General features: G+C 56.3%; 1 protein-coding gene across 1 annotated transcript in view; it reads right to left on the bottom strand.

Annotated features, from left to right (window-relative positions):
* The window catches only part of LOC137367048 (contactin-5-like), a gene marked incomplete at its 5' end in the record, with an annotated part of 85506 nt that overhangs the window by 26885 nt on the left and 32362 nt on the right, over positions 1-26259 (bottom strand). The window contains 5 exon segments of the mRNA XM_068028533.1: positions 3727-3961; positions 5503-5573; positions 15455-15554; positions 15556-15605; positions 15789-15947. Of these exon segments, the coding sequence (XP_067884634.1) occupies positions 3727-3961; positions 5503-5573; positions 15455-15554; positions 15556-15605; positions 15789-15947 (615 nt within the window).

Raw genomic sequence — 26259 nt, 5'->3', positions numbered from 1 at the left:
GTGTGTCTGTGTAAGTGCGTGTATGATGTATGTGTCGTGTGTGCGTCTGTGTGTGTGTGTCGGTGTGTGTGTTCGTGTATGTTAGTGTGTGTGTCTGCATCTAAGTGTGTCAGTGTGTGTGTTTCTCTGTGTGTGTTTCTCTGTGTGTGTTTCTGTGTGTGTTTCTGTGTGTGTTTCTGTGTGCGCGCGTGTGCGTGCGTCTGTGTGCGTGCGTCAGAGTGCGTGCGTCAGAGTGCGTGCGTCAGAGTGCGTGCGTCAGAGTGCGTGCGTCAGAGTGCGTGCGTCAGAGTGCGTGCGTCAGAGTGCGTGCGTGCGTGCGTCAGAGTGCGTGCGTCAGAATGCGTGCGTCAGAATGCGTGCGTGCGTCAGAGTGCGTGCGTGCGTCAGAGTGCGTGCGTCAGAGTGCGTGTGTGCGTCAGAGTGCGTGCATCAGAGTGCGTGTTAGTGTGTTAGTTCGTTAGTGTGTATGCGTCTTTGTGTGCGTGTTATTGTCTGTGTGTGTGTTAGTGTGTGTGTGTATTAGTGTGTGTGTGTTTTAGTTTGTGTGCTAGTGTGTGTGTGTTAGTGTGTCAGTGTGTTAGTGTGTGTGTTAGTGTGTGTGTGTTAGTGTGTGTGTGTGTATTAGTGTGTTAGCGTGTTAGTGTGTGTGTTAGTGTGTTATTGTGTGTGTGTGTGTGTGTGATGTGTGATTGTGCTTGTTGTCTGAGGACAGGACTGATCAAGGCTGTGATGCCCTCCCTGGACAAATAGTCTGCTGATGTTCACTGCCTTTTCAAACAGACCTGTTGGCAAGGGGAGGGGGAGATCATCATCCCTGTTGCCCTGCCCACGTCACACACTGTCCCCGTGTGTCCAAATACTGAGGTCCTACTACTCTTCAGTGATACACTCACACTCACACACTCTCACTCGCGCACACACACATTCTCACTCGCGCACACACACACACTCTCACTCGCGCACACACACACACATGCACACACACACTCGCACACACACTCGCACACACACACTCTCATGCACACACACACAAACTCACGCACACAAACACAAACTCACGCACACAAGCACAAACTCACGCACACAAGCACACAAACTCACGCACACACACACAAACTCACGCACACAAACACAAACTCACGCACACAAACACAAACTCACGCACACAAACACAAACTCACAAACACAAACTCACGCACACAAGCACAAACTCACACACACAAGCACAAACTCACACACACAAACTCACGCACACAAACACAAACTCACGCACACAAACTCACACACACAAACACAAACTCACACACAAGCACAAACTCAAAAACACAAACTCACAAACACAAACACAAACTCACGCACACAAACACAAACTCACACACACAAACACAAACTCACAAACACAAACACAAACAAACACAAACTCACACACACAAACTCACAAACACAAACACAAACTCACACACAAACACAAACTCACACACACAAACACAAACTCACAAGCACAAACACACACACAAGCACAAACACACACACAAGCACAAACTCACAAACACAAACACAAACTCACAAACACAAACACAAACTCACACACACAAACACAAACTCACACACACAAACTCAAACACAAACTCACACACACAAGCACAAACTCACGCACACAAGCACAAACTCACACACACAAACTCACACACACAAACTCACACACACAAACTCACACACACAAACTCACACACACAAACTCACACACACAAACTCACACACACAAACTCACACACAAACACAAACTCACAAACACAAAATCACACACAAGCACAAACTCACACACACAAACACAAACTCACAAACACAAACACACAAACACAAACAAACTCACACACACAAACACAAACTCACAAACACAAACTCACACACAAGCACAAACTCACAAGCACAAACTCACAAGCACAAACTCACAAGCACAAACTCACAAGCACAAACTCACAAACACAAACTCACAGACACAAACTCACAAACACAAACTCACAAACACAAACTCACAAACACAAACTCACACACACAAACACAAACTCACACACACAAACACAAACTCACACACACAAACACAAACTCACACACACAAACACAAACTCACACACACAAACACAAACTCACACACACAAACACAAACTCACACACACAAGCACAAACTCACGCACACAAGCACAAACTCACGCACACAAACACAAACTCACGCACACAAACACAAACTCACGCACACAAACACAAACTCACGCAGACAAACACAAACTCACGCAGACAAACACAAACTCACGCACACAAACACAAACTCACGCACACAAACACAAACTCACGCACACAAACACAAACTCACACACACAAGCACAAACTCACGCACACAAGCACAAACTCACGCAGACAAACACAAACTCACGCACACAAGCACAAACTCACGCACACAAGCACAAACTCACGCACACACGCACAAACTCACACACACACACACAAACTCACACACACACACACAAACTCACACACACACACACAAACTCACACACACACACACAAACTCACACACACACACAAACTCACACACACACACAAACTCACACACACACACAAACTCACACACAAACTCACACACACACACACAAACTCACACACACACACAAACTCACGCACACAAACACAACCTCACGCACACAAACACAAACTCACGCACACAAACACAAACTCACAAACACAAACTCACGCACACAAGCACAAACTCACGCACACAAGCACAAACTCACGCACACAAGCACAAACTCACACACACAAACACAAACTCACGCACACAAACACAAACTCACGCACACAAGCACAAACTCACGCACACAAGCACAAACTCACGCACACAAGCACAAACTCACGCACACAAGCACAAACTCACACACACAAACACAAACTCACAAACACAAACTCACACACAAGCACAAACTCACAAACACAAACTCACAAACACAAACTCACACACACAAACACAAACTCACAAACACAAACTCACACACACAAACACAAACTCACACACACAAACACAAACTCACAAGCACAAACTCACACACACAAGCACAAACTCACACACACAAGCACAAACTCACACACACAAGCACAAACTCACAAACACAAACACAAACTCACAAACACAAACTCACACACACAAACACAAACTCACGCACACAAACACAAACTCACGCACACAAGCACAAACTCACGCACACAAGCACAAACTCACGCACACAAGCACAAACTCACACACACAAACTCACGCACACAAACACACTCACGCACACAAACACAAACTCACGCACACAAACACAAACTCACGCAGACAAACACAAACTCACGCAGACAAACACAAACTCACGCACACAAACACAAACTCACGCACACAAACACAAACTCACGCACACAAACACAAACTCACACACACACCTACACTTCAACTCACATTTGCATGCTCACACGCACACACGTACACTCACAATCTCTCTCATACTCACTGACGCTCTCTCACACTCACTCACCCCCGCTGTCCCTCTCACACTCTCTCCCTCACACTCACAATCACACTCGCTCCCGCTCACACTCTCTCCCTCTCGCTCACACTCACAATCACACTCTCTCCCTCTCGCTCACACTCTCTATCCCTCTCGCTCACACTCTCTCTCTCACTCAGGGGAAACACACCTCCTTCTGCGGAGTAAACCACTGCCACGGGACTGAAGGGACCGTCCCCCTTGTTGTTATAGACCCCGACCTTCACCTCGAAAGGGGTGAGGGGCTGCAGACTCTCGTCCCTGTACACGTATCGGCACATGTCTGTCACCGCCACCATGGTCTCTCTCCAGGCGCGGGTCCCGTTCGGTCGGAAAGCCACGAGGTATCCAAACCCTTTACCGTGATGGAACTCCTCGGATACGGGCTGCAGCCACAGGGGAAAAGACAGCTCAGAAACCCCGACAACAAACAGCGTCTCACTCCCCGCGGACCTCACAGATTCTCCCCGCAGACCCCACTCAGACTCCCCAGTCCCCACTCACTCCCCGCAGACCTCAGACAGATTCTCCCTGCAGACCCCACACAGACTCCCTACTGCCGAACCCACACAGACTCCCCAGTCCCCACTCACTTCCCGCAGACCCCATACAGATTCTCCCCGCAGACCCCACTCAGACTCCCCACTGCCGAACCCACACAGACTTCCCAGTCCCCACTCACTCCCCGCAGACCTCACACAGATTCTCCCTGCAGACCCCACACAGACTCCCTACTGCCGAACCCACACAGACTCCCCAGTCCCCACTCACTCCCCGCAGACCTCACACAGATTCTCGCTGCAGACCCCACACAGACTCCCTACTGCCGAACCCACACAGACTCCCCAGTCCCCACTCTCCCCCCGTGGACCCCACACAGACTCCCCAGTCCCCACTCTCCCCCCGTGGACCCCGCACAGACTCCCCAGTCCCCACTCTCCCCCCGTGGACCCCGCACAGACTCCCCAGTCCCCACTCTCCCCCCGTGGACCCCACACAGACTCCCCAGTCCCCACTCTCCCCCCGTGGACCCAACACAGACTACCCAGTCCCCACTCTCCCCCCGCAGACCCCGCACAGACTCCCCAGTCCCCACTCTCCCCCCGCGGACCCCACACAGACTCCCCACTGCCGACCCCACACAGACTCCCCAGTCCCCACTCTCCCCCCCGCGGACCCCACACAGACTCCCCACTGCCGACCCCACACAGACTCCCCAGTCCCCACTCTCCCCCCCGTGGACCCCACACAGACTCCCCAGTCCCCACTCTCCCGCCCGCTGACCCCACAGACTCCCCAATGCCGACCCCACACAGACTCCCCAGTCTCCCCCCCGCGGACCCCACACAGACTCCCCACTGCCGACCCCACACACACTCCCCAGTCCCCACTCTCCCCCCGCGGACCCCACACAGACTCCCCACTGCCGACCACACACAGACTCCCCAGTCCCCACTCTCCCGCCCGCTGACCCCACACAGACTCCCCAATGCCGACCCCACACACACTCCCCAGTCCCCACTCTCCCACTGCCAACCCCACACAGACTCCCCAGTCCCCACTCTCCCCCCCGCGGACCCCACACAGACTCCCCACTGCCGACCCCACACAGACTCCCCAGTCCCCACTCTCCCCCCCCCCCCCCGCGGACCCCACACAGACTCCCCACTGCCGACCCCACACAGACTCCCCAGTCCCCACTCTCCCCCCCCCCCCCCGCGGACCCCACACAGACTCCCCACTGCCGACCCCACACAGACACCCCAGTCCCCACTCTCCCCCCGTGGACCCCACACAGACTCCCCAGTCCCACCGCCAAGTGGAGCCTGGCCCTTTCCTGCCTCAGCGTGGGTCTCTGCAGCTCCCCGGGGGCCCCGCGGTGAGTCAGATCGGGAAAAGGGGTTGTCGCCATCTGTCGGTCGCTCACCTCCCACGCGATGACCAGCTCGTTTCGCTTGCCTCCACCGCCACTCACATTCGCCGGGGAAACAGAGGGAACTGCGGAGGGGGGGGGGGGAAGGGGGAAGGACAAGAGAGAAGGCAGAGTCAGCACAACACAACACGTTCCCAAGGGCTCCGAGACACGGGAGGAGAAATTAGGGACCAGCGACCAGTAGCTGGGTCAAAGAGGGTGGTTGTAAGGAGCGTCTTAAAGGAGGAGAGAGAGAGGGAGGCGGAGAGGGTTTAGGGAGGGGAATTCCAGAGCTTAGGGCCCCCCCAGGCAGCTGAGGACACGGCCACCAATGATGGAGCGATGGGAATCGGGGGATGGACAAGAGGGCGGAATTGGAGGAGTGCAGAGATCTCGGAGGGTTGTCGGGGCAGGAGGAGGTTACAGAGATAGGGAGGGTTGTAGGGGCTGGAGGAGGTTACAGAGACAGGGAGGGTTGTAGGGGATGGAGGAGGTTACAGAAAAAGGGAGGGGATGAGGGGATGGAGGAGGTTACAGAGATAGGGAGGGGATGAGGGGCTGGAGGAGGTTACAGAGATAGGGAGGGGATGAGGGAATGGAGGAGGTTACAGAGAAAGGGAAGGGATGAGGGGATGGAGGAGGTTACAGAGATAGGGAGGGGATGAGGGGCTGGAGGAGGTTACAGAGATAGGGAGGGGATGAGGGGATGGAGGAGGTTACAGAGATAGGGAGGGGATGAGGGGATGGAGGAGGTTACAGAGATAGGGAGGGGATGAGGGGATGGAGAAGGTTACAGAGTAAGGGAGGGGATGAGGGGATGGAGGAGGTTACAGAGAAAGGGAGGGGATGAGGGGATGGAGGAGGTTACAGAGATAGGGAGGGGATGAGGGGATGGAGGAGGTTACAGAGATAGGGAGGGGATGAGGGGATGGAGGAGGTTACAGAGATAGGAAAAGGATGAGGGGATAGAGGAGATTACAGAGATAAGGAGGGTTGTAGGGGCTGGAGGAGGTAACAGAGATAGGGAGGGTTGTAGGGGCTGGAGGAGGTTACAGAGATAGGGAGGGGATGAGGGGATGGAGGAAGTTACAGAGATATGGAGGGGATGAGGGGATAGAAGAGGTTACAGAGATAGGGAGGGACAAGGGGATGGAGGAGGTTACTGAGATAGGGAGGGGACGAGGGGATCTAGGAGGTGACAGAGATAGGGAGGGGACGAGGGGATGGAGGAGGTGACAGAGATAGGGAGGGGATGAGGGGATGGAGGAGGTTACAGAGATAGGGAGGGGATGAGGGGATGGAGGAGGTTACAGAGAAAGGGAGAGGATGGAGGAGGTTACAGAGATAGGGAGGGGGATGAGTGGATGGAGGATGTTACAGACAAAGGGAGGGGGATGAGGGGACGGAGGGGGATGAGGGGATGTAGGAGGTTACAGAGATACGGAGGAGGATGAGGGGATGGAGGAGGTTACAGAGGTAGGGAGGGGATGAGGGGATGGAGGAGGTTACAGAGATAGGGAGGGGACGAGGGGATGGAGGAGGTTACAGAGATTGGGAGGGTTATCGGTGCTGGAGGACGTTACAGATAAAGGGAGGGGGATAAGGGGATGGAGGAGGATACAGAGATAGGGAGGGGGATGAGGGGATGGAGGAGGTGACAGAGGTAGGGATGAGGGGATGGAGGAGGTTACGGAGATAGGGAGGGTTGTAGGGGCTGGAGGAGGTTAAGGAGATAGGGAGGGTTGAAGGGGCTGGAGGAGGTTACAGAGATAGGGAGGGTTGTAGGGGCTGGAGGAGGTCACAGAGATAGGGAGGATTGTTTGGGATGGAGGAGGTTACAGAGTTGGGGAGGGTTGTAGGTGCTGGAGGAGGTTACAGAGATAGGGAGGGGACGAGAGGATGGAGGCGGTTACAGAGATAGGGAGGGGACGAGGGGATGGAGGAGGTTACAGAGAAAGGGAAGGGATGAGGGGATGGAGGAGGTTACAGAGATAGGGAGGGGATGAGGGGCTGGAGGAGGTTACAGAGATAGGGAGGGGATGAGGGGATGGAGGAGGTTACAGAGATAGGGAGGGGATGAGGGGATGGAGGAGGTTACAGAGATAGGGAGGGGATGAGGGGATGGAGAAGGTTACAGAGTAAGGGAGGGGATGAGGGGATGGAGGAGGTTACAGAGAAAGGGAGGGGATGAGGGGATGGAGGAGGTTACAGAGATAGGGAGGGGATGAGGGGATGGAGGAGGTTACAGAGATAGGGAGGGGATGAGGGGATGGAGGAGGTTACAGAGATAGGAAAAGGATGAGGGGATAGAGGAGATTACAGAGATAAGGAGGGTTGTAGGGGCTGGAGGAGGTTACAGAGATAGGGAGGGGATGAGGGGATGGAGGAAGTTACAGAGATATGGAGGGGATGAGGGGATAGAGGAGGTTACAGAGATTGGGAGGGACGAGGGGATGGAGGAGGTTACTGAGATAGGGAGGGGACGAGGGGATCTAGGAGGTGACAGAGATAGGGAGGGGACGAGGGGATGGAGGAGGTGACAGAGATAGGGAGGGGATGAGGGGATGGAGGAGGTTACAGAGATAGGGAGGGGATGAGGGGATGGAGGAGGTTACAGAGAAAGGGAGAGGATGGAGGAGGTTACAGAGATAGGGAGGGGGATGAGTGGATGGAGGATGTAACAGACAAAGGGAGGGGGATGAGGGGACGGAGGGGGATGAGGGGATGTAGGAGGTTACAGAGATACGGAGGAGGATGAGGGGATGGAGGAGGTTACAGAGGTAGGGAGGGGATGAGGGGATGGAGGAGGTTACAGAGAAAGGGAGGGGGATGAGTGGATGGAGGATGTTACAGACAAAGGGAGGGGGATGAGGGGATGGAGGAGGATGAGGGGATGTAGGAGGTTAGAGAGATACGGAGGAGGATGAGGGGATGGAGGAGGTTACAGAGATAGGGAGGGGATGAGGGGATGGAGGAGGTCAGAGATAGGGAGGGGACAAAGGGATGGAAGAGGTTGCAGAGATAGGGAGGTTTGTAGGGGCTGGAGGAGCTAACAGAGATAGGGAGGGGACGAGGGGATGGAGGAGGTTACAGAGATAGGGAGGGGACGAGGGGATGGAGGAGGTTACAGAGATAGGGAGGGGACGAGGGGATGGAGGAGGTTACAGAGATTGGGAGGGTTATCGGTGCTGGAGGACGTTACAGATAAAGGGAGGGGGATGAGGGGATGGAGGAGGTGACAGAGGTAGGGATGAGGGGATGGAGGAGGTGACAGAGGTAGGGATGAGGGGATGGAGGAGGTTACGGAGATAGGGAGGGTTGTAGGGGCTGGAGGAGGTTAAGGAGATAGGGAGGGTTGAAGGGGCTGGAGGAGGTTACAGAGATAGGGAGGGTTGTAGGGGCTGGAGGAGGTCACAGAGATAGGGACGATTGTTTGGGATGGAGGAGGTTACAGAGTTGGGGAGGGTTGTAGGTGCTGGAGGAGGTTACAGAGATAGGGAGGGGACGAGAGGATGGAGGCGGTTACAGAGATAGGGAGGGGACGAGGGGATGGAGGAGGTTACAGAGATAGGGAGGGGACGAGGGGATGGAGGAGGTTACAGAGATAGGGAGGGGACGAGGGGATGGAGGAGGTTACAGAGATAGGGAGGGGACGAGGGGATGGAGGAGGTTACAGAGATAGGGAGGGGACGAGGGGATGGAGGAGGTTGCAGATATAGGGAGGGGTGTAGGGGCTGGAGGAGGTTACAGAGATAGGGAGGGTTGTAGGGGCTGGAGGAGGTTACAGAGATAGGGAGGGGACGAGGGGATGGAGGAGGTTACAGAGATAGGGAGGGGACGAGGGGATGGAGGAGGTTACAGAGATAGGGAGGGGATGAGGGGATGGAGGAGGTTACAGAGATAGGGAGGGGTGTAGGGGCTGGAGGAGGTTACAGAGATAGGGAGGGTTGTAGGGGCTGGAGGAGGTTACAGAGATAGGGAGGGGACGAGGGGATGGAGGAGGTTACAGAGATAGGGAGGGGACGAGGGGCTGGAGGAGGTTACAGAGATAGGGAGGGGGATGAGGGGATGGAGGAGGATACAGAGATAGGGAGCGGGATGATTGGATGGAGGAGGTTACAGAGCTAGGGAGGGGGACGAGGGGATGGAGGAGGTTACAGATATAGGGAGGGGACGAGGCGATGGAGGAGGTTACAGAGATAGGGAGGGGGATGAGGGGATGGAGGAGGTTACAGAGATAGGGAGGGGACGAGGGGATGGAGGAGGTTACAGAGATAGGGAGGGGATGAGGGGATGGAGGAGGTTACAGAGATAGGGAGGGGGATGAGGGGATGGAGGAGGTTACAGAGATAGGGAGGGGGATGAGGGGATGGAGGAGGTTACAGAGATAGGGAGGGGATGAGGGGATGGAGGAGGTTACAGAGATAGGGAGGGGATGAGGGGATGGAGGAGGTTACAGAGGTAGGGAGGGGATGGAGGAGGTGACAGAGATAGGGAGGAGGATGAGGGGATGAAGGAGGTGACAGAGATAGGGAGGAGGATGAGGGGATGGAGGAGGTGACAGAGATAGGGAGGAGGATGAGGGGATGGAGGAGGTTAGGGAGATAGGGAGCGTTGTAGGGGCTGGAGGAGGTTAAGGAGATAGGGAGGGTTGAAGGGGCTGGAGGAGGTTACAGAGATAGGGAGGGTTGTACGGGCTGGAGGATGATACAGAGATAGGGAGGGTTGTAGGGGCTGGAGGAGGTTACAGAGATAGGGAGGGGTTGAGGGGATGGAGGAGGTTCCAGAGATAGGGAGTGTTGTACGGGCTGGAGGATGTTATAGAAATAGGGAGGGTTGTAGGGGCTGGAGGAGGTTAAGGAGATCGGGAGGGTTGTACGGGCTGGAGGAGGCTCCAGAGGTAGGGAGGGGACGAGGGGATGGAGGAGGTTACAGAGATAGGGAGGGTTGTTGGGGCTGGAGGAGGTTAAAGAGATAGGGAGGGGACGAGGGGATGGAGGAGGTTACAGAGAAAGGGAGGGGGATGACGGGATGGAGGAGGTTACAGAGATAGGGAAGGGGATGAGGGGATGGAGGAGGTTACAGAGATAGGGAGGGGATGAGGGGATGGAGGAGGTTACAGAGATAGGGAGGGGATGAGGGGATGGAGGAGGTTACAGAGAAAGGGAGGGGGATGACGGGATGGAGGAGGTTACAGAGATAGGGAAGGGGATGAGGGGATGGAGGAGGTTACAGAGATAGGGAGGGGGATGACGGGATGGAGGGGGTTACAGAGATAGGGAGGGGGATGAGGGGATAGAGGAGGTTACAGAGATAGGGAGGGGGATGAGGGGATGGAGGAGGTTACAGAGATTGGGAGGGGACGAGGTGATGGAGGAGGTTACAGCGATAGGGAGGGTTGTAGGGGCTGGAGGAGGTTACAGAGATAGGGAGGGGACGAGGGGATGGAGGGTGTGACAGAGATAGGGAGGGGATGAGGGGATGGAGGAGGATGAGGGGATGGAAGAGGTTACAGAGATAGGGAGGGTTATCGGTGCTGGAGGACGTTACAGATAAAGGGAGGGTTGCAGGGGCTGGAGGAGGTTACAGAGATAGGGAGGTGGATGAGAGTATGGAGGAGGATGAGGGGATGGAGGAGGATGAGGGGATGGAGGAGGATGAGGGGATGGAGGAGGTTTCAGAGATAAGGAGGGGGATGAGGGGATGGAGGTTGTTACAGAGATAAGGAGGGGGATGAGGAGATGGAGGAGGATGAGGGGATGAAGGAGGTTGAGGGGATGGAGGTGGATGAGGGGATGGAGGTGGATGAGGGGATGGAGGAGGTTACAGAGATAGGGAGGGGGATGAGGGGATGGAGGAGGTTACAGAGATTGGGAGGGGACGAGGTGATGGAGGAGGTTACAACGATAGGGAGGGTTGTAGGGGCTGGAGGAGGTTACAGAGATAGGGACGGGACGAGGGGATGGAGGGGGTGACAGAGATAGGGAGGGGATGAGGGGATGGAGGTGGATGAGGGGATGGAAGAGGTTACAGAGATAGGGAGGGTTATCGGTGCTGGAGGACGTTACAGATAAAGGGAGGGTTGCAGGGGCTGGAGGAGGTTACAGAGATAGGGAGGGGGATGAGAGAATGGAGGGGGATGAGGGGATGGAGGAGGATGAGGGGATGGAGGAGGATGAGGGGATGGAGGAGGGGGATGAGGGGATGGAGGAGGGGGATGAGGGGATGGAGGTTGTTACAGAGATAAGGAGGGGGATGAGGAGATGGAGGAGGATGAGGGGATGAAGGAGGTTGAGGGGATGGAGGTTGATGAGGGGATGGAGGAGGATGAGGGGATGGAGGAGGTTACAGAGATAGGGAGGGGGATGATGGGATGGAGGAGTTTACAGAGATAGGGAGGTGGATGAGGGGATGGAGGAGGTTACAGAGATAGGGAGGGGACGAGGGGATGGAGGAGGTTACAGAGTTAGGGAGGGGACGAGGGGATGTAGGAGGTTACTGAGATAGGGAGGGGAATGAGGGGATGGAGGAGGTTACAGAGACAGGGAGGGGAATGAGGGGATGGAGGAGGTTACAGAGATCGGAGAGGGATGACGGGATGGAGGAGGTTACAGAGATCGGAGGGGGATGACGGGATGGAGGAGGTTACAGAGATCGGAGGGGGATGAGGGGATGGAGGAGGTTACAGAGATCGGAGGGGGATGAGGGGATGGAGGAGGTTACAGAGATCGGAGGGGGATGAGGGGATGGAGGAGGTTACAGAGATCGGAGGGGGATGAGGGGATGGAGGAGGTTACAGAGATCGGAGGGGGATGAGGGGATGGAGGAGGTTACAGAGATCGGAGGGGGATGAGGGGATGGAGGAGGTTACAGAGATCGGAGGGGGATGAGGGGATGGAGGAGGTTACAGAGATCGGAGGGGGATGAGGGGATGGAGGAGGTTACAGAGATCGGAGGGGGATGAGGGGATGGAGGAGGTTACAGAGATAGGGTGGGGGATGAGGGGATGGAGGCGGATGAGGGGATGGAGGCGGATGAGGGGATGGAGGAGGTTTCAGAGATAAGGAGGGGGATGAGGGGATGGAGGTTGTTACAGAGATAAGGAGGGGGATGAGGAGATGGAGGAGGATGAGGGGATGAAGGAGGATGAGGGGATGGAGGTGGATGAGGGGATGGAGGAGGATGAGGGGATGGAGGAGGGTGAGGGGATGGAGGAGGGTGAGGGGATGGAGGAGGTTATAGAGATAGGGAGGGTTGTAGGGGCTGGAGGAGCCTACAGAGATAGGGAGGGGACGAGGGGATGGAGGAGGTTGCAGAGATAAGGAGGGGGATGAGGGAATGGAGGAGGTTACAGAGATAGGGAGGGGGATGAGGGGATGGAGGAGGTTACAGAGATAGGGAGGAGGATGAGGGAATGGAGGAGGTTACAGAGATAGGGAGGGGACGAGGGGATGGAGGAGGTTACAGAGATAGGGAGGGGACGAGGGGATGGAGGAGGTTACAGAGATAGGGAGGGGACGAGGGGATGTAGGAGGTTACTGAGATAGGGAGGGGATGAGGGGATGGAGGAGGTTACAGAGATCGGAGGGTGATGAGGGGATGAGGCTTTTTGCTGTTCAAATTGACGTATTATTTTGACTGCACAACATTTAAACCACATTCTCAAAATATTTTAAGAATAATCGCGAGAGACAATCGCCGCACAGCAAGATCCCACACACATCAATGTGATAATGACCCAGATAGGCTATTCTTAGTGATGTTGGTTGAGGGATAAATATCGGTCCCAGGAACCCCGTGGAGAACTCGCTCCCCCCCTTTACCCCAACTCCCCGCTCTTCAGCCAGTAGTGACTGTGGAATCATTTACATCCACCTGAGAGGGCAAATGGGGTCCTCAGGTTTGACGTCTCATCCAATAGACTGCACCTCCAACTGTGCGGTATTCCTTCAGTACTGACCCTCACACAGTGCGGCGCTCCCTCAGTACTGACCCTCCCACAGTGCGGCGCTCCCTCAGTACTGACCCTCCCACAGTGCGGCGCTCCCTCAGTACTGACCCTCCGACAGTGCGGCACTCCCTCAGTACTGACCCTCCCACAGTGCGGCGCTCCCTCAGTACTGACCCTCTGACAGTGCGGCGCTCCCTCAGTACTGACCCTCCGACAGTGCGGCACTCCCTCAGTACTGACCCTCCCACAGTGCGGCGCTCCCTCAGTACTGACCCTCCCACAGTGCGGCGCTCCCTCAGTACTGACCTCCGACAGTGCGGCGCTCCCTCAGTACTGACCCTCCCACAGTGCTGCGCTCCCTCAGTACTGACCCTCTGACAGTGCGGCGCTCCCTCAGTACTGACCCTCCCACAGTGCGGCGCTCCCTCAGTACTGACCCTCACACAGTGCGGCGCTCCCTCAGTACTGACCCTCCCACAGTGCGGCGCTCCCTCAGTACTGACCCTCCCACAGTGCTGCGTTCCCTCAGTACTGACCCTCCCACAGTGCGGCGCTCCCTCAGTACTGACCCTCCCACAGTGCGGCGCTCCCTCAGTACTGACCCTCCCACAGTGCAGTGCTCCCTCAGTACTGACCCTCCCACAGTGCGGCGCTCCCTCAGTACTGACCCTCCCACAGTGCAGTGCTCCCTCAGTACTGACCCTCCCACAGTGCGGCGCTCCCTCAGTACTGACCCTCCCACAGTGCTGCGTTCCCTCAGTACTGACCCTCCCACAGTGCGGCGCTCCCTCAGTACTGACCCTCCGACAGTGCTGCGCTCCCTCAGTACTGACCCTCCCACAGTGCGGCGCTCCCTCAGTACTGACCCTCTGACAGTGCTGCGCTCCCTCAGTACTGACCCTCCGACGGTGCGGCGCTCCCTCAGTACTGACCCTCTGACAGTGCTGCGCTCCCTCAGTACTGACCCTCCCACAGTGCGGCGCTCCCTCAGTACTGACCCTCCGACAGTGCGGCACTCCCTCAGTACTGACCTTCCGACAGTGCGGCACTCCCTCAGTACTGACCCTCCGACAGTGCCGCGCTCCCTCAGTACTGACCTTCCGACAGTGCGGCGCTCCCTCAGTACTGACCCTCCGACAGTGCCGCGCTCCCTCAGTACTGACCCTTCGACAGTGCGGCGCTCCCTCAGTACTGACCCTCCGACAGTGCCGCGCTCCCTCAGTACTGACCCTTCGACAGTGCGGCACTCCCTCAGTACTGACCCTCCGACAGTGCGGCACTCCCGCAGTACTGACACTCCGACAGTGCGGCACTCCGCAGTACTGACACTCCGACAGTGCGGCACTCCCTCAGTACTGACCCTCAGACAGTGCGGCACTCCCGCAGTACTGACCCTCCGACAGTGCGGCGCTCCCTCAGTACTGACCCTCCGACACTGCGGCGCTCCCTCAGTACTGACCCTTTGACAGTGCGGCACTCCCTCAGTACTGACCCTCCGACAGTGCGGCACTCCCTCAGTTCTGACCCTCAGACAGTGCGGCACTCCCGCAGTACTGACCCTCAGACAGTGCGGCACTCCCGCAGTACTGATCCTCCGACAGTGCTGCGCTCCCTCAGTACTGACCCTCCGACACTGCGGCGCTCCCTCAGTACTGACCCTTTGACAGTGCGGCACTCCCTCAGTACTGACCCTCCGACAGTGCGGCGCTCCCTCAGTACTGACCCTCCGACAGTGCGGCGCTCCCTCAGTACTGACCCTCCGACAGTGCGGCGCTCCCTCAGTACTGACCCTCCGACAGTGCGGCGCTCCCTCAGTACTGACCCTCCGACAGTGCGGCGCTCCCTCAGTACTGACCCTCCGACAGTGCGGCACTCCCTCAGTACTGACCCTCCGACAGTGCGGCGCTCCTCAGTACTGACCCTCCGACAGTGCGGCACTCTCACAGACAGACACACACTCTGTCATGCTCCCTGATACGCACATGAAATCTCCACGTCATAAACTCTTCAACCTACTGGCTTCCTGTGTCCTGACCAGTCGCGACGGGAGGCTTGGGTCTCCAGTTCCGATGCTATTGGTTGCCACCACTCGAAACTCGTAATCCATCCAAGGGTTTTAACTGAACGGCCACTGCAGATTCCAGGTCCCCTGTGATCGGATCAGGTACTGACAGAGACAGAGACAGGAAGAGGAGATTACAGGGAGCAAAGACATAGCCAGTGATCCCAGTCCCCAATCCCTCAGTCCTCACCTCCTCCCCATCATCATCTTGCAACTCTACACACCGAGAGAGTGAGTGCGGAATGCAGTGAAAGAGGGAGATAGTGAGTGAGTGATGGAGGGAGGTACCTGTTGTTACGGCTTGCCAGCCCAGTGAGAAGGGGTTCCGTGCCTGGATGTTGTACTGTGTGACTGGGCTGTGGTTATCCCGGCCTGGACTCCAGGAAAGTGTTGCTGTGGTACTGAAAATCTCTTCGACAATCACCACCCCCGGGGATCCAGGAGGACCTGTGAACCGAGTCAGGGACCAGTGGTTAGTTACTTTACTGCTCATCTATCAATGGGCAACACAGACAGTGCGAGCAGGAAAGAGCGAATCTCGACAGTCTGTGTGTGTGAGAATGTGTGTGCGTGAGGGAGACAGAGAGAGAGTGCGAGGGAGAGAGAGAGAGAGTGTGTGTGTGAGGGAGAGAGAGAGAGTGTGTGAGGGAGAGAGAGAGAGAGTGTGAGGGAGAGAGAGAGAGTGTGAGGGAGAGAGAGAGAGTGTGTGTGAGGGAGAGAGAGAGAGAGAGAGAGAGAGAGTGTGAGGGAGAGAGAGAGAGAGTGTGAGGGAGAGAGAGAGAGAGTGTGAGGGAGAGAGAGAGAGTGTGTGAGGGAGAGAGAGAGAGAGTGTGAGGGAGAGAGAGAGAGTGTGAGGGAGAGAGAGAGAGTGTGAGGGAGAGAGAGAGAGTGTGTGTGAGGGAGAGAGAGTGTGTGTGTGAGGGAGAGAGAGAGAGAGAGTGTGAGGGAGAGAGAGTGTGAGGGAGAGAGAGAGAGTGTGTGAGGGAGAGAGAGAGAGAGTGTGAGGGAGAGAGAGTGTGTGTGTGAGGGAGAGAGAGAGAGAGTGTGAGGGAAGAGAGAGAGAGAGTGTGAGGGAGAGAGAGAGAGAGAGTGTGAGGGAGAGAGAGAGAGTGTGTGAGGGAGAGAGAGAGAGAGTGTGAGGGAGAGAGAGAGAGAGTGTGAGGGAGAGAGAGTGTGGTGTGTGAGGGAGAGAGAGAGAGAGTGTGAGGGAGAGAGAGAGAGAGTGTGAGGGAGAGAGAGAGAGAGAGTGTGAGGGAGAGAGAGAGAGTGTGTGAGGGAGAGAGAGAGAGAGTGTGAGGAGAGAGAGAGAGAGTGTGAGGGAGAGAGAGAGAGAGTGTGAGGGAGAGAGAGAGAGAGTGTGAGGGAGAGAGAGAGAGAGTGTGAGGGAGAGAGAGAGAGTGTGAGGGAGAGAGAGAGAGTGTGTGTGAGGGAGAGAGAGTGTGTGTGTGAGGGAGAGAGAGAGAGAGTGTGAGGGAGAGAGAGAGAGTGAGGGAGAGAGAGAGAGTGTGTGAGGGAGAGAGAGAGAGAGTGTGAGGGAGAGAGAGTGTGTGTGTGAGGGAGAGAGAGAGAGAGTGTGAGGGAAGAGAGAGAGAGGAGTGTGAGGGAGAGAGAGAGAGAGAGTGTGAGAGGGAGAGAGAGAGAGTGTGTGAGGGAGAGAGAGAGAGAGTGTGAGGGTGAGAGAGAGAGTGTGAGGGAGAGAGAGAGAGTGTGAGGGAGAGAGAGAGAGTGTGAGGAGAGAGAGAGTGTGTGAGGGAGAGAGAGTGTGTGAGGGAGAGAGAGAGAGAGTGTGAGGGAGAGAGAGAGAGAGTGTGAGGGAGAGAGAGAGGTGTGAGGGAAGAGAGAGAGAGTGTGTGAGGGAGAGAGAGAGAGAGTGTGAGGGAGAGAGAGAGAGTGTGAGGGAGAGAGAGAGAGAGTGTGAGGGAGAGAGAGAGAGAGTGTGAGGGAGAGAGAGAGAGAGTGTGAGGGAGAGAGAGAGAGAGTGTGAGGAGAGAGAGAGAGTGTGTGAGGGAGAGAGAGATGAGAGAGAGTGCGATGTGAGAGAGAGAGAGAGTGTGTGAGGGAGAGGAGAGAGAGAGTGTGAGGGAGAGAGAGAGAGAGAGTGTGTGAGGGAGAGAGAGTGTGTGTGAGGGAGAGAGAGAGAGAGTGTGAGGGAGAGAGAGAGAGTGTGTGAGGGAGAGAGAGAGAGAGTGTGAGGGAGAGAGAGAGAGAAGTGTGAGGGAGAGAGAGAGAGAGTGTGAGGGAGAGAGAGAGAGAGTGTGAGGGAGAGAGAGAGAGTGTGAGGGAGAGAGAGAGTGTGTGTGAGGGAGAGAGAGTGTGTGTGTGAGGGAGAGAGAGAGAGAGTGTGAGGGAGAGAGAGAGAGTGTGAGGGAGAGAGAGAGAGTGTGAGGTGAGAGAGAGAGAGAGTGTGAGGGAGAGAGAGATGTGTGTGTGAGGGAGAGAGAGAGAGAGTGTGAGGGAGAGAGAGAGAGAGTGTGAGGGAGAGAGAGAGAGAGAGTGTGAGGGAGAGAGAGAGAGTGTGTGAGGAGAGAGAGAGAGTGTGAGGGAGAGAGAGAGAGTGTGAGGGAGAGAGAGAGAGAGAGTGTGAGGGAGAGAGAGAGGTGTGTGAGGAGAGAGAGAGAGTGTGAGGGAGAGAGAGAGAGAGTGTGAGGGAGAGAGAGAGAGTGTGAGGGAGAGAGAGAGAGTGTGAGGGAGAGAGAGAGAGAGTGTGAGGGAGAGAGAGAGAGAGTGTGTGAGGAGAGAGAGAGAGAGTGTGAGGGAGAGAGAGAGAGAGTGTGAGGGATGAGAGAGAGAGTGTGTGAGGGAGAGAGAGAGAGTGTGTGGAGGGAGAGAGAGAGAGTGTGTGAGGGAGAGGAGAGAGAGAGAGTGGAGTGTGAGAGAGAGAGAGTGTGAGGGAGAGAGAGAGAGTGTGAGGAGAGAGAGAGAGAGTGTGTGAGGGAGAGTGAGTGTGTGAGGGAGAGAGAGAGAGTGTGTGAGGGAGAGAGAGAGAGTGTGTGAGGGAGAGAGAGAGAGAGTGTGAGGAGAGAGCGAGAGAGTGTGAGCGAGAGAGAGAGAGAGTGTTGAGCGGCGAGAGAGAGCTGTGTGAGGGAGAGCGAGAGAGAGAGTGAGAGGGAGAGAGAGAGTGTGTGAGGGAGGAGAGAGAGAGAGTGGTGGAGGGAGAGAGAGAGAGAGAGAGTGTGTGTGAGGAGAGAGAGAGAGTGTGTGAGGGAGAGAGCGAGCGAGTGTGTGCGGAAGAGAGAGTGTGTGTGTAGGAGAGAGAGAGTGTGAGGGGAGAGAGAGAGAGAGTGTGAGGGAGAGAGAGAGAGAGTGTGAGGGAGAGAGAGAGAGAGTGTGTGAGGGAGAGAGAGAGTGTGTAGTGAGGGAGAGAGAGAGTGTGCGAGAGGATGAGAGAGAGAGAGAGTGTGTGTGAGGGAGGAGAGAGAGAGAGAGAGAGAGTGTTGTGAGGGAGAGAGAGAGAGAGTGTGTGAGGAGAGAGAGATAGTGTGTGTGAGGGAGAGAGAGAGTGTGTGAGGGAGAGAGAGAGAGAGTGTGAGGTGAGAGAGAGAGAGAGTGTGAGGGAGAGAGAGAGAGAGTGTGAGGGAGAGCGAGTGCGAGTGCGAGGGAGAGGAGAGAGAGAGAGTGTGAGGCGAGAGATTGAGATGTGTGCTGAGGAGAGAGCGAGAGAGAGTGTGAGGGAAGAGAGAGAGAGAGTGCGAGGGAGAGAGAGAGTGCGAGGAGAGCGAGGGAGAGAGAGAGAGTGCGAGGGAGAGAGAGAGAGTGCGAGGGAGAGAGAGTGTGCGAGGGAGGAGAGAGAGTGTGGAGGGTTGAGAGGAGAGAGAGCTGCGAGGGAGAGAGAGAGAGAGGTGTGAGGGAGAGAGAGAGAGTGTGAGGGAGAGAGAGAGAGAGTGTGTGAGGGGAGAGAGAGAGTGTGCGAGGGAGAGCGAGGAGGAGAGAGAGAGTGTGAGGGAGAGAGAGTGTGCGAGGGAGAGAGAGAGAGAGAGAGAGAGTGTGCGAGGGAGAGAGAGATGAGAAGAGAGTGTGAGGAGAGAGAGAGAGAGAGAGAGAGTGTGAGGGAGAGAGAGAGAGAGAGTGTGCGAAGGGAGAGAGAGAGTGTGTGTGAGGGAGAGAGAGAGAGAGAGAGAGTGTGCGAGGGATGAGAGGGAGAGACAGTGTGCGAGGGAGAGAGAGTGTGAGGAGAGAGAGAGAGAGTGTGCGAGAGAGAGAGAGAGATAGAGTGTGCGAGGGAGAGAGAGAGTGTGCGAGGGAGAGAGAGAGAGTGTGAGGGAGAGAGAGAGAGTGTGCGAGGGAGAGAGAGAGAGTGTGCGAGGGAGAGAGCGAGAGTGTGCGAGGGAGAGAGAGAGAGAGAGAGAGAGAGAGAGAGAGAGTGTGCGAGGTAGAGAGAGAGAGAGAGAGAGAGAGAGAGAGTGTGCGAGGGAGAGAGAGAGAGAGAGAGTGTGCGAGGGAGAGAGAGAGAGAGTGTGCGAGGGAGAGAGAGAGAGCTGTGCGAGGGAGAGAGAGAGAGAGAGAGAGAGAAGAGAGAGAGAGAGAGAGAGTGCGAGGGAGAGAGAGAGAGAGAGAGAGAGAGTGCGAGGGGAGAGAGAGAGAGTGTGCGAGGGAGAGAGAGAGAGAGTGTGCGAGGGAGAGAGAGAGAGTGCGAGGGAGGAAGAGAGAGAGAGTGTGCGAGGGAGAGAGAGAGTGTGCGAGGGAGAGAGAGAGAGAGTGTGCGAGGAGCGAGCTCGAGTGCGTGCTGGGGGAGGAGAGAGAGAGAGTGTGCGAGGGAGAGAGAGAGAGAGTGAGCGAGGGAGCGAGAGAGAGCGTGTGCGGGGAGAGAGAGAGAGAGAGAGAGACTGTGCTAGGGAGAGAGAGAGAGAGAGAGAGTGTGCGGGGGAGAGAGAGAGTGTGCGAGGGAGCGAGAGAGAGAGAGTGTGCGAGGGAGAGAGAGAGAGAGAGAGAGTGTGCGAGGGAGAGAGAGAGAGTGTGCGAGGGAGAGAGAGAGAGAGAGTGTGCGAGGGAGAGAGAGAGAGAGAGAGTGTGCGAGGGAGGGAGAGAGAGAGTGTGCGAGGGAGAGAGAGAGAGTGTGCGAGGAGAGAGAGAGTGTGCGAGGGAGAGAGAGAGTGTGCGAGGGAGAGAGAGAGAGTGGGCGAGGGAGAGAGAGAGAGAGAGAGAGAGTGTGAGAGAGAGAGAGAGAGAGTGTGCAAGGGAGAGAGAGAGAGTGTGCAAGGGAGAGAGAGAGAGAGAGAGAGAGAGTTGTGCGAGGGAGCAGAGAGAGAGAGAGACAGAGTGTGCGAGGGAGAGAGAGAGAGAGAGTGTGAGGAGAGAGAGAGAGAGAGTGTGCGAGGGAGAGAGAGAGTGTGCGAGGGATGAGAGAGAGAGAGTGTGCGAGGGAGAGAGAGAGAGAGTGTGCGAGGGAGAGAGAGAGAGAGAGAGTGTGCGAGGGAGAGAGAGAGTGTGCGAGGGGGAGAGAGAGAGAGAGAGAGAGAGAGTGTGCGAGGGAGAGAGAGAGAGTGTGTGCGAGTGAGAGAGAGAGAGAGTGTGCGAGGGAGAGAGAGAGAGAGTGTGCGAGGGAGAGAGAGAGTGTGCGAGGAGAGAGAGAGAGAGAGTGTGCGAGGGAGAGAGAGTGTGTGCGAGGGAGAGAGAGAGAGAGTGTGAGGAGAGAGAGAGAGAGTGTTGAGGGAGAGAGAGAGAGTGTGCGAGGGAGAGAGAGAGAGTGTGCGAGGGAGAGAGAGAGAGAGAGAGAGAGTGTGCGAGGGAGAGAGAGAGAGTGTGTGCGAGTGAGAGAGAGAGAGAGTGTGCGAGGGAGAGAGAGAGAGAGAGAGAGAGTGTGAGAGAGAGAGAGAGAGAGTGTGCAAGGGAGAGAGAGGAGAGTGTGCAAGGGAGAGAGAGAGAGAGAGAGAGAGAGTGTGCGAGGGAGAGAGAGAGAGAGACAGAGTGTGCGAGGGAGAGAGAGAGAGAGAGTGTGAGGGAGAGAGAGAGAGAGAGTGTGCGAGGGAGAGAGAGAGAGAGTGTGCGAGGGAGAGAGAGAGAGAGTGTGCGAGGGAGAGAGAGAGAGAGAGTGTGCGAGGGAGAGAGAGAGAGAGAGAGTGTGCGAGGGAGAGAGAGAGAGAGAGTGTGCGAGGGAGAGAGAGAGTGTGCGAGGGAGAGAGAGAGAGAGAGTGTGCGAGGGAGAGAGAGTGTGTGCGAGGGAGAGAGAGAGAGAGTGTGAGGGAGAGAGAGAGAGAGTGTGAGGGAGAGAGAGAGTGAGTGTGAGGGAGAGAGAGAGTGAGTGTGCGGGAGAGAGAGAGAGTGTGCGAGGGAGAGAGAGAGAGAGAGAGAGAGAGAGTGTGCGAGGGAGAGAGAGAGAGTGTGTGCGAGTGAGAGAGAGAGAGAGTGTGCGAGGGAGAGAGAGAGAGAGAGTGTGCGAGGGAGAGAGAGAGAGAGAGTGTGCGAGGAGAGAGAGAGAGTGAGTGTGCGAGGGAGAGAGAGAGAGTGTGCGAGGAGAGAGAGTGTGTGCGAGGGAGAGAGAGTGTGTGCGAGGGAGAGAGAGTGTGTGCGAGGGAGAGAGAGTGTGTGCGAGGGAGAGAGAGAGAGAGAGTGTGTGCGAGGGAGAGAGAGAGAGAGAGAGTGCGAGGGAGAGAGAGAGAGAGAGAGAGAGTGCGAGGGAGAGAGAGAGAGAGAGAGAGAGTGCGAGGGAGAGAGAGAGAGAGAGAGTGCGAGGGAGAGAGAGAGAGTGCGAGGGAGAGAGAGAGAGTGCGAGGGAGAGAGAGAGAGAGAGAGAGTGTGCGAGGGAGAGATAGAGAGAGAGTGCGAGGGAGAGGGAGAGAGAGAGTGAGAGAGAGAGAGAGAGTGTGCAAGGGAGAGAGAGAGAGAGAGAGAGAGAGTGTGCGAGGGAGAGAGAGAGAGAGAGAGAGAGAGAGTGTGCGAGGGAGAGAGAGAGAGAGAGAGTGTGCGAGGGAGAGAGAGAGTGTGCAAGGGAGAGAGAGAGAGTGTGCAAGGGAGAGAGAGAGAGAGAGAGAGAGAGAGAGAGAGTGTGCGAGGGAGAGAGAGAGAGAGAGAGTGTGCGAGGGAGAGAGAGAGAGAGAGAGTGTGCGAGGGAGAGAGAGAGTGTGCGAGGGAGAGAGAGAGAGAGTGTGCGAGGGAGAGAGAGAGAGAGAGAGAGTGTGCGAGGGAGAGAGAGAGAGAGTGTGCGAGGAGAGAGAGAGAGAGTGTGCGAGGGAGAGAGAGAGTGTGCGAGGGAGAGAGAGAGAGTGTGCGAGAGAGAGAGAGAGAGAGTGTGCGAGGGAGAGAGAGAGTGTGCGAGGGAGAGAGAGAGAGAGAGAGTGTGCGAGGGAGAGAGAGTGTGTGCGAGGGAGAGAGAGAGAGAGAGTGTGAGGGAGAGAGAGAGAGAGTGTGAGGGAGAGAGAGAGTGAGTGTGAGGGAGAGAGAGAGAGTGTGCGAGGGAGAGAGAGAGAGTGTGCGAGGGAGAGAGAGAGAGAGAGAGAGAGTGCGAGGGAGAGAGTGAGTGTGCGAGGGAGAGAGAGAGTGTGCGAGGGAGAGAGAGAGAGTGTGTGCGAGTGAGAGAGAGAGAGAGAGTGTGCGAGGGAGAGAGAGAGAGAGTGTGCGAGGGAGAGAGAGAGAGAGAGTGTGCGAGGGGAGAGAGAGAGAGTGTGTGCGAGGGAGAGAGAGAGAGAGAGAGAGTGTGCGAGGGAGAGAGAGTGTGTGCGAGGGAGGGAGAGTGTGTGCGAGGGAGAGAGAGAGAGAGTGTGTGCGAGGGAGAGAGAGAGAGAGAGAGAGTACGAGGGAGAGAGAGAGAGAGAGAGTGCGAGGAGAGAGAGAGAGAGAGAGAGTGCGAGGAGAGGGAGAGAGAGAGAGAGTGTGCGAGGGAGAGAGAGAGAGAGAGTGCGAGGAGAGGGAGAAGAGGAGAGATGTGTGAGGGAGAGGGAGAGAGAGAGAGTGTGGAGGGAGAGGGAGAGAGAGAGTGTGTGAGGGAGAGGGAGAGTGTGTGAGGGAGAGAGAGAGAGAGTGTGAGGGAGAGAGAGAGAGAGTGGAAGGGAGAGAGAGAGTGAGTGTGAGGGAGAGAGAGAGAGTGTGTGCGAGGGAGAGAGAGAGAGAGTGTGAGGGAGAGAGAGAGAGTGTGAGGGAGAGAGAGAGTGAGTGTGAGGGAGAGAGAGAGAGTGTGCGAGGGGGAGAGAGAGAGAGAGAGAGAGAGTGTGCGAGGGAGAGAGAGAGAGTGTGTGCGAGTGAGAGAGAGAGAGAGTGTGCGAGGGAGAGAGAGAGAGAGAGTGTGCGAGGGAGAGAGAGAGTGTGCGAGGGAGAGAGAGAGAGAGTGTGCGAGGGAGAGAGAGTGTGTGCGAGAGAGAGAGAGAGAGAGTGTGAGGGAGAGAGAGAGAGAGAGAGAGAGTGTGAGGGAGAGAGAGAGTGAGTGTGAGGGAGAGAGAGAGAGTGTGCGAGGAGAGAGAGAGAGAGAGAGAGAGAGAGAGTCTGCGAGGGAGAGAGAGAGAGTGTGTGCGAGTGAGAGAGAGAGAGAGTGTGCGAGGGAGAGAGAGAGAGAGAGAGAGAGTGTGAGAGAGAGAGAGAGAGAGAGTGTGCAAGGGAGAGAGAGAGAGTGTGCAAGGGAGAGAGAGAGAGAGAGAGAGAGTGTGCGAGGGAGAGAGAGAGAGAGAGACAGAGTGTGCGAGGGAGAGAGAGAGAGAGTGTGAGGGAGAGAGAGAGAGAGAGTGTGCGAGGGAGAGAGAGAGAGAGTGTGCGAGGGAGAGAGAGAGAGAGAGTGTGCGAGGGAGAGAGAGAGAGAGAGAGTGTGCGAGGAGAGAGAGAGAGAGAGAGTGTGCGAGGGAGAGAGAGAGAGAGAGTGTGCGAGGGAGAGAGAGAGTGTGCGAGGGAGAGAGAGAGAGAGAGTGTGCGAGGAGAGAGAGAGAGAGTGTGAGGGAGAGAGAGAGAGAGTGTGAGGGAGAGAGAGAGAGAGTGTGAGGGAGAGAGAGAGTGAGTGTGAGGAGGGAGAGAGAGAGTGTGCGAGGGAGAGAGAGAGAGAGAGAGAGAGAGAGTGTGCGAGGGAGAGAGAGAGAGTGTGTGCGAGTGAGAGAGAGAGAGAGTGTGCGAGGGAGAGAGAGAGAGAGAGTGTGCGAGGGAGAGAGAGAGAGAGAGTGTGCGAGGGAGAGAGAGAGAGTGAGTGTGCGAGGGAGAGAGAGAGAGAGAGAGTGTGCGAGGGAGAGAGAGTGTGTGCGAGGAGAGAGAGTGTGTGCGAGGGAGAGAGAGTGTGTGCGAGGGAGAGAGAGAGAGAGAGTGTGTGCGAGGGAGAGAGAGAGAGAGAGAGAGAGTGCGAGGGGAGAGAGAGAGAGAGAGAGTGCGAGGGAGAGAGAGAGAGAGAGAGAGTGCGAGGGAGAGAGAGAGAGAGAGAGAGTGCGAGGGAGAGAGAGAGAGTGCGAGGGAGAGAGAGAGAGTGCGAGGAGAGAGAGAGAGAGTGCGAGGGAGAGAGAGAGAGAGAGAGAGTGTGCGAGGAGAGAGAGAGAGAGAGTGCGAGGGAGAGAGAGAGAGAGTGAGAGAGAGAGAGAGAGTGTGCAAGGAGAGAGAGAGAGAGAGAGAGTGTGCGAGGAGAGAGAGAGAGAGAGAGAGAGAGAGTGTGCGAGGGAGAGAGAGAGAGAGAGTGTGCGAGGGAGAGAGAGAGTGTGCAAGGGAGAGAGAGAGAGTGTGCAAGGGAGAGAGAGAGAGAGAGAGAGAGAGAGTGTGCGAGGGAGAGAGAGAGAGAGAGTGTGCGAGGGAGAGAGAGAGAGAGAGAGTGTGCGAGGGAGAGAGAGAGTGTGCGAGGGAGAGAGAGAGAGAGTGTGCGAGGGAGAGAGAGAGAGAGTGTGCGAGGGAGAGAGAGAGAGAGAGAGTGCGAGGGAGAGAGAGAGAGAGTGTGCGAGGGAGAGAGAGAGAGAGTGTGCGAGGGAGAGAGAGAGAGAGTGTGCGAGGGAGAGAGAGAGAGAGTGTGCGAGGGAGAGAGAGAGAGAGTTGTGCGAGGGAGAGAGAGAGAGAGTGTGCGAGGGAGAGAGAGTGTGTGCGAGGGAGAGAGAGAGAGAGAGAGTGTGCGAGGGAGAGAGAGTGTGTGCGAGGGAGAGAGAGAGAGAGAGAGTGTGAGGGAGAGAGAGAGAGAGTGTGAGGGAGAGAGAGAGAGAGTGTGAGGGAGAGAGAGAGAGAGTGTGAGGGAGAGAGAGAGTGAGTGTGAGGGAGAGAGAGAGAGTGTGCGAGGAGAGAGAGAGAGTGTGCGAGGGAGAGAGAGAGAGAGAGAGAGAGTGCGAGGGAGAGAGAGAGTGTGCGAGGGAGAGAGAGAGTGTGCGAGGGAGAGAGAGAGAGTGTGTGCGAGTGTGAGAGAGAGAGAGAGTGTGCGAGGGAGAGAGAGAGAGAGAGTGTGCGAGGGAGAGAGAGAGAGAGAGTGTGCGAGGGAGAGAGAGAGAGTGTGTGCGAGGGAGAGAGAGAGAGAGAGAGAGTGTGCGAGGGAGAGAGAGTGTGTGCGAGGGAGGGAGAGTGTGTGCGAGGGAGAGAGAGAGAGAGTGTGTGCGAGGGAGAGAGAGAGAGAGAGAGAGTACGAGGGAGAGAGAGAGAGAGAGAGTGCGAGGGAGAGAGAGAGAGAGAGAGAGAGAGAGAGAGAGAGTGTGCGAGGGAGAGAGAGAGAGAGAGTGCGAGGGAGAGGAGAGAGAGAATGTGTGAGGGAGAGGGAGAGAGAGAGAGTGTGTGAGGGAGAGGAGAGAGAGAGTGTGTGAGGGAGAGGGAGAGTGTGTGAGGGAGAGGGAGAGAGTGTGAGGGAGAGAGAGAGAGTGTGAGGGAGAGAGTGTGAGGGAGAGAGTGTGAGGGA

This window comes from Heterodontus francisci, unplaced genomic scaffold (assembly GCF_036365525.1).
Source record: "Heterodontus francisci isolate sHetFra1 unplaced genomic scaffold, sHetFra1.hap1 HAP1_SCAFFOLD_946, whole genome shotgun sequence".
Lineage (NCBI taxonomy): Eukaryota > Metazoa > Chordata > Chondrichthyes > Heterodontiformes > Heterodontidae > Heterodontus > Heterodontus francisci.
This window is presented reverse-complemented; position numbering and strand designations above follow the sequence as displayed.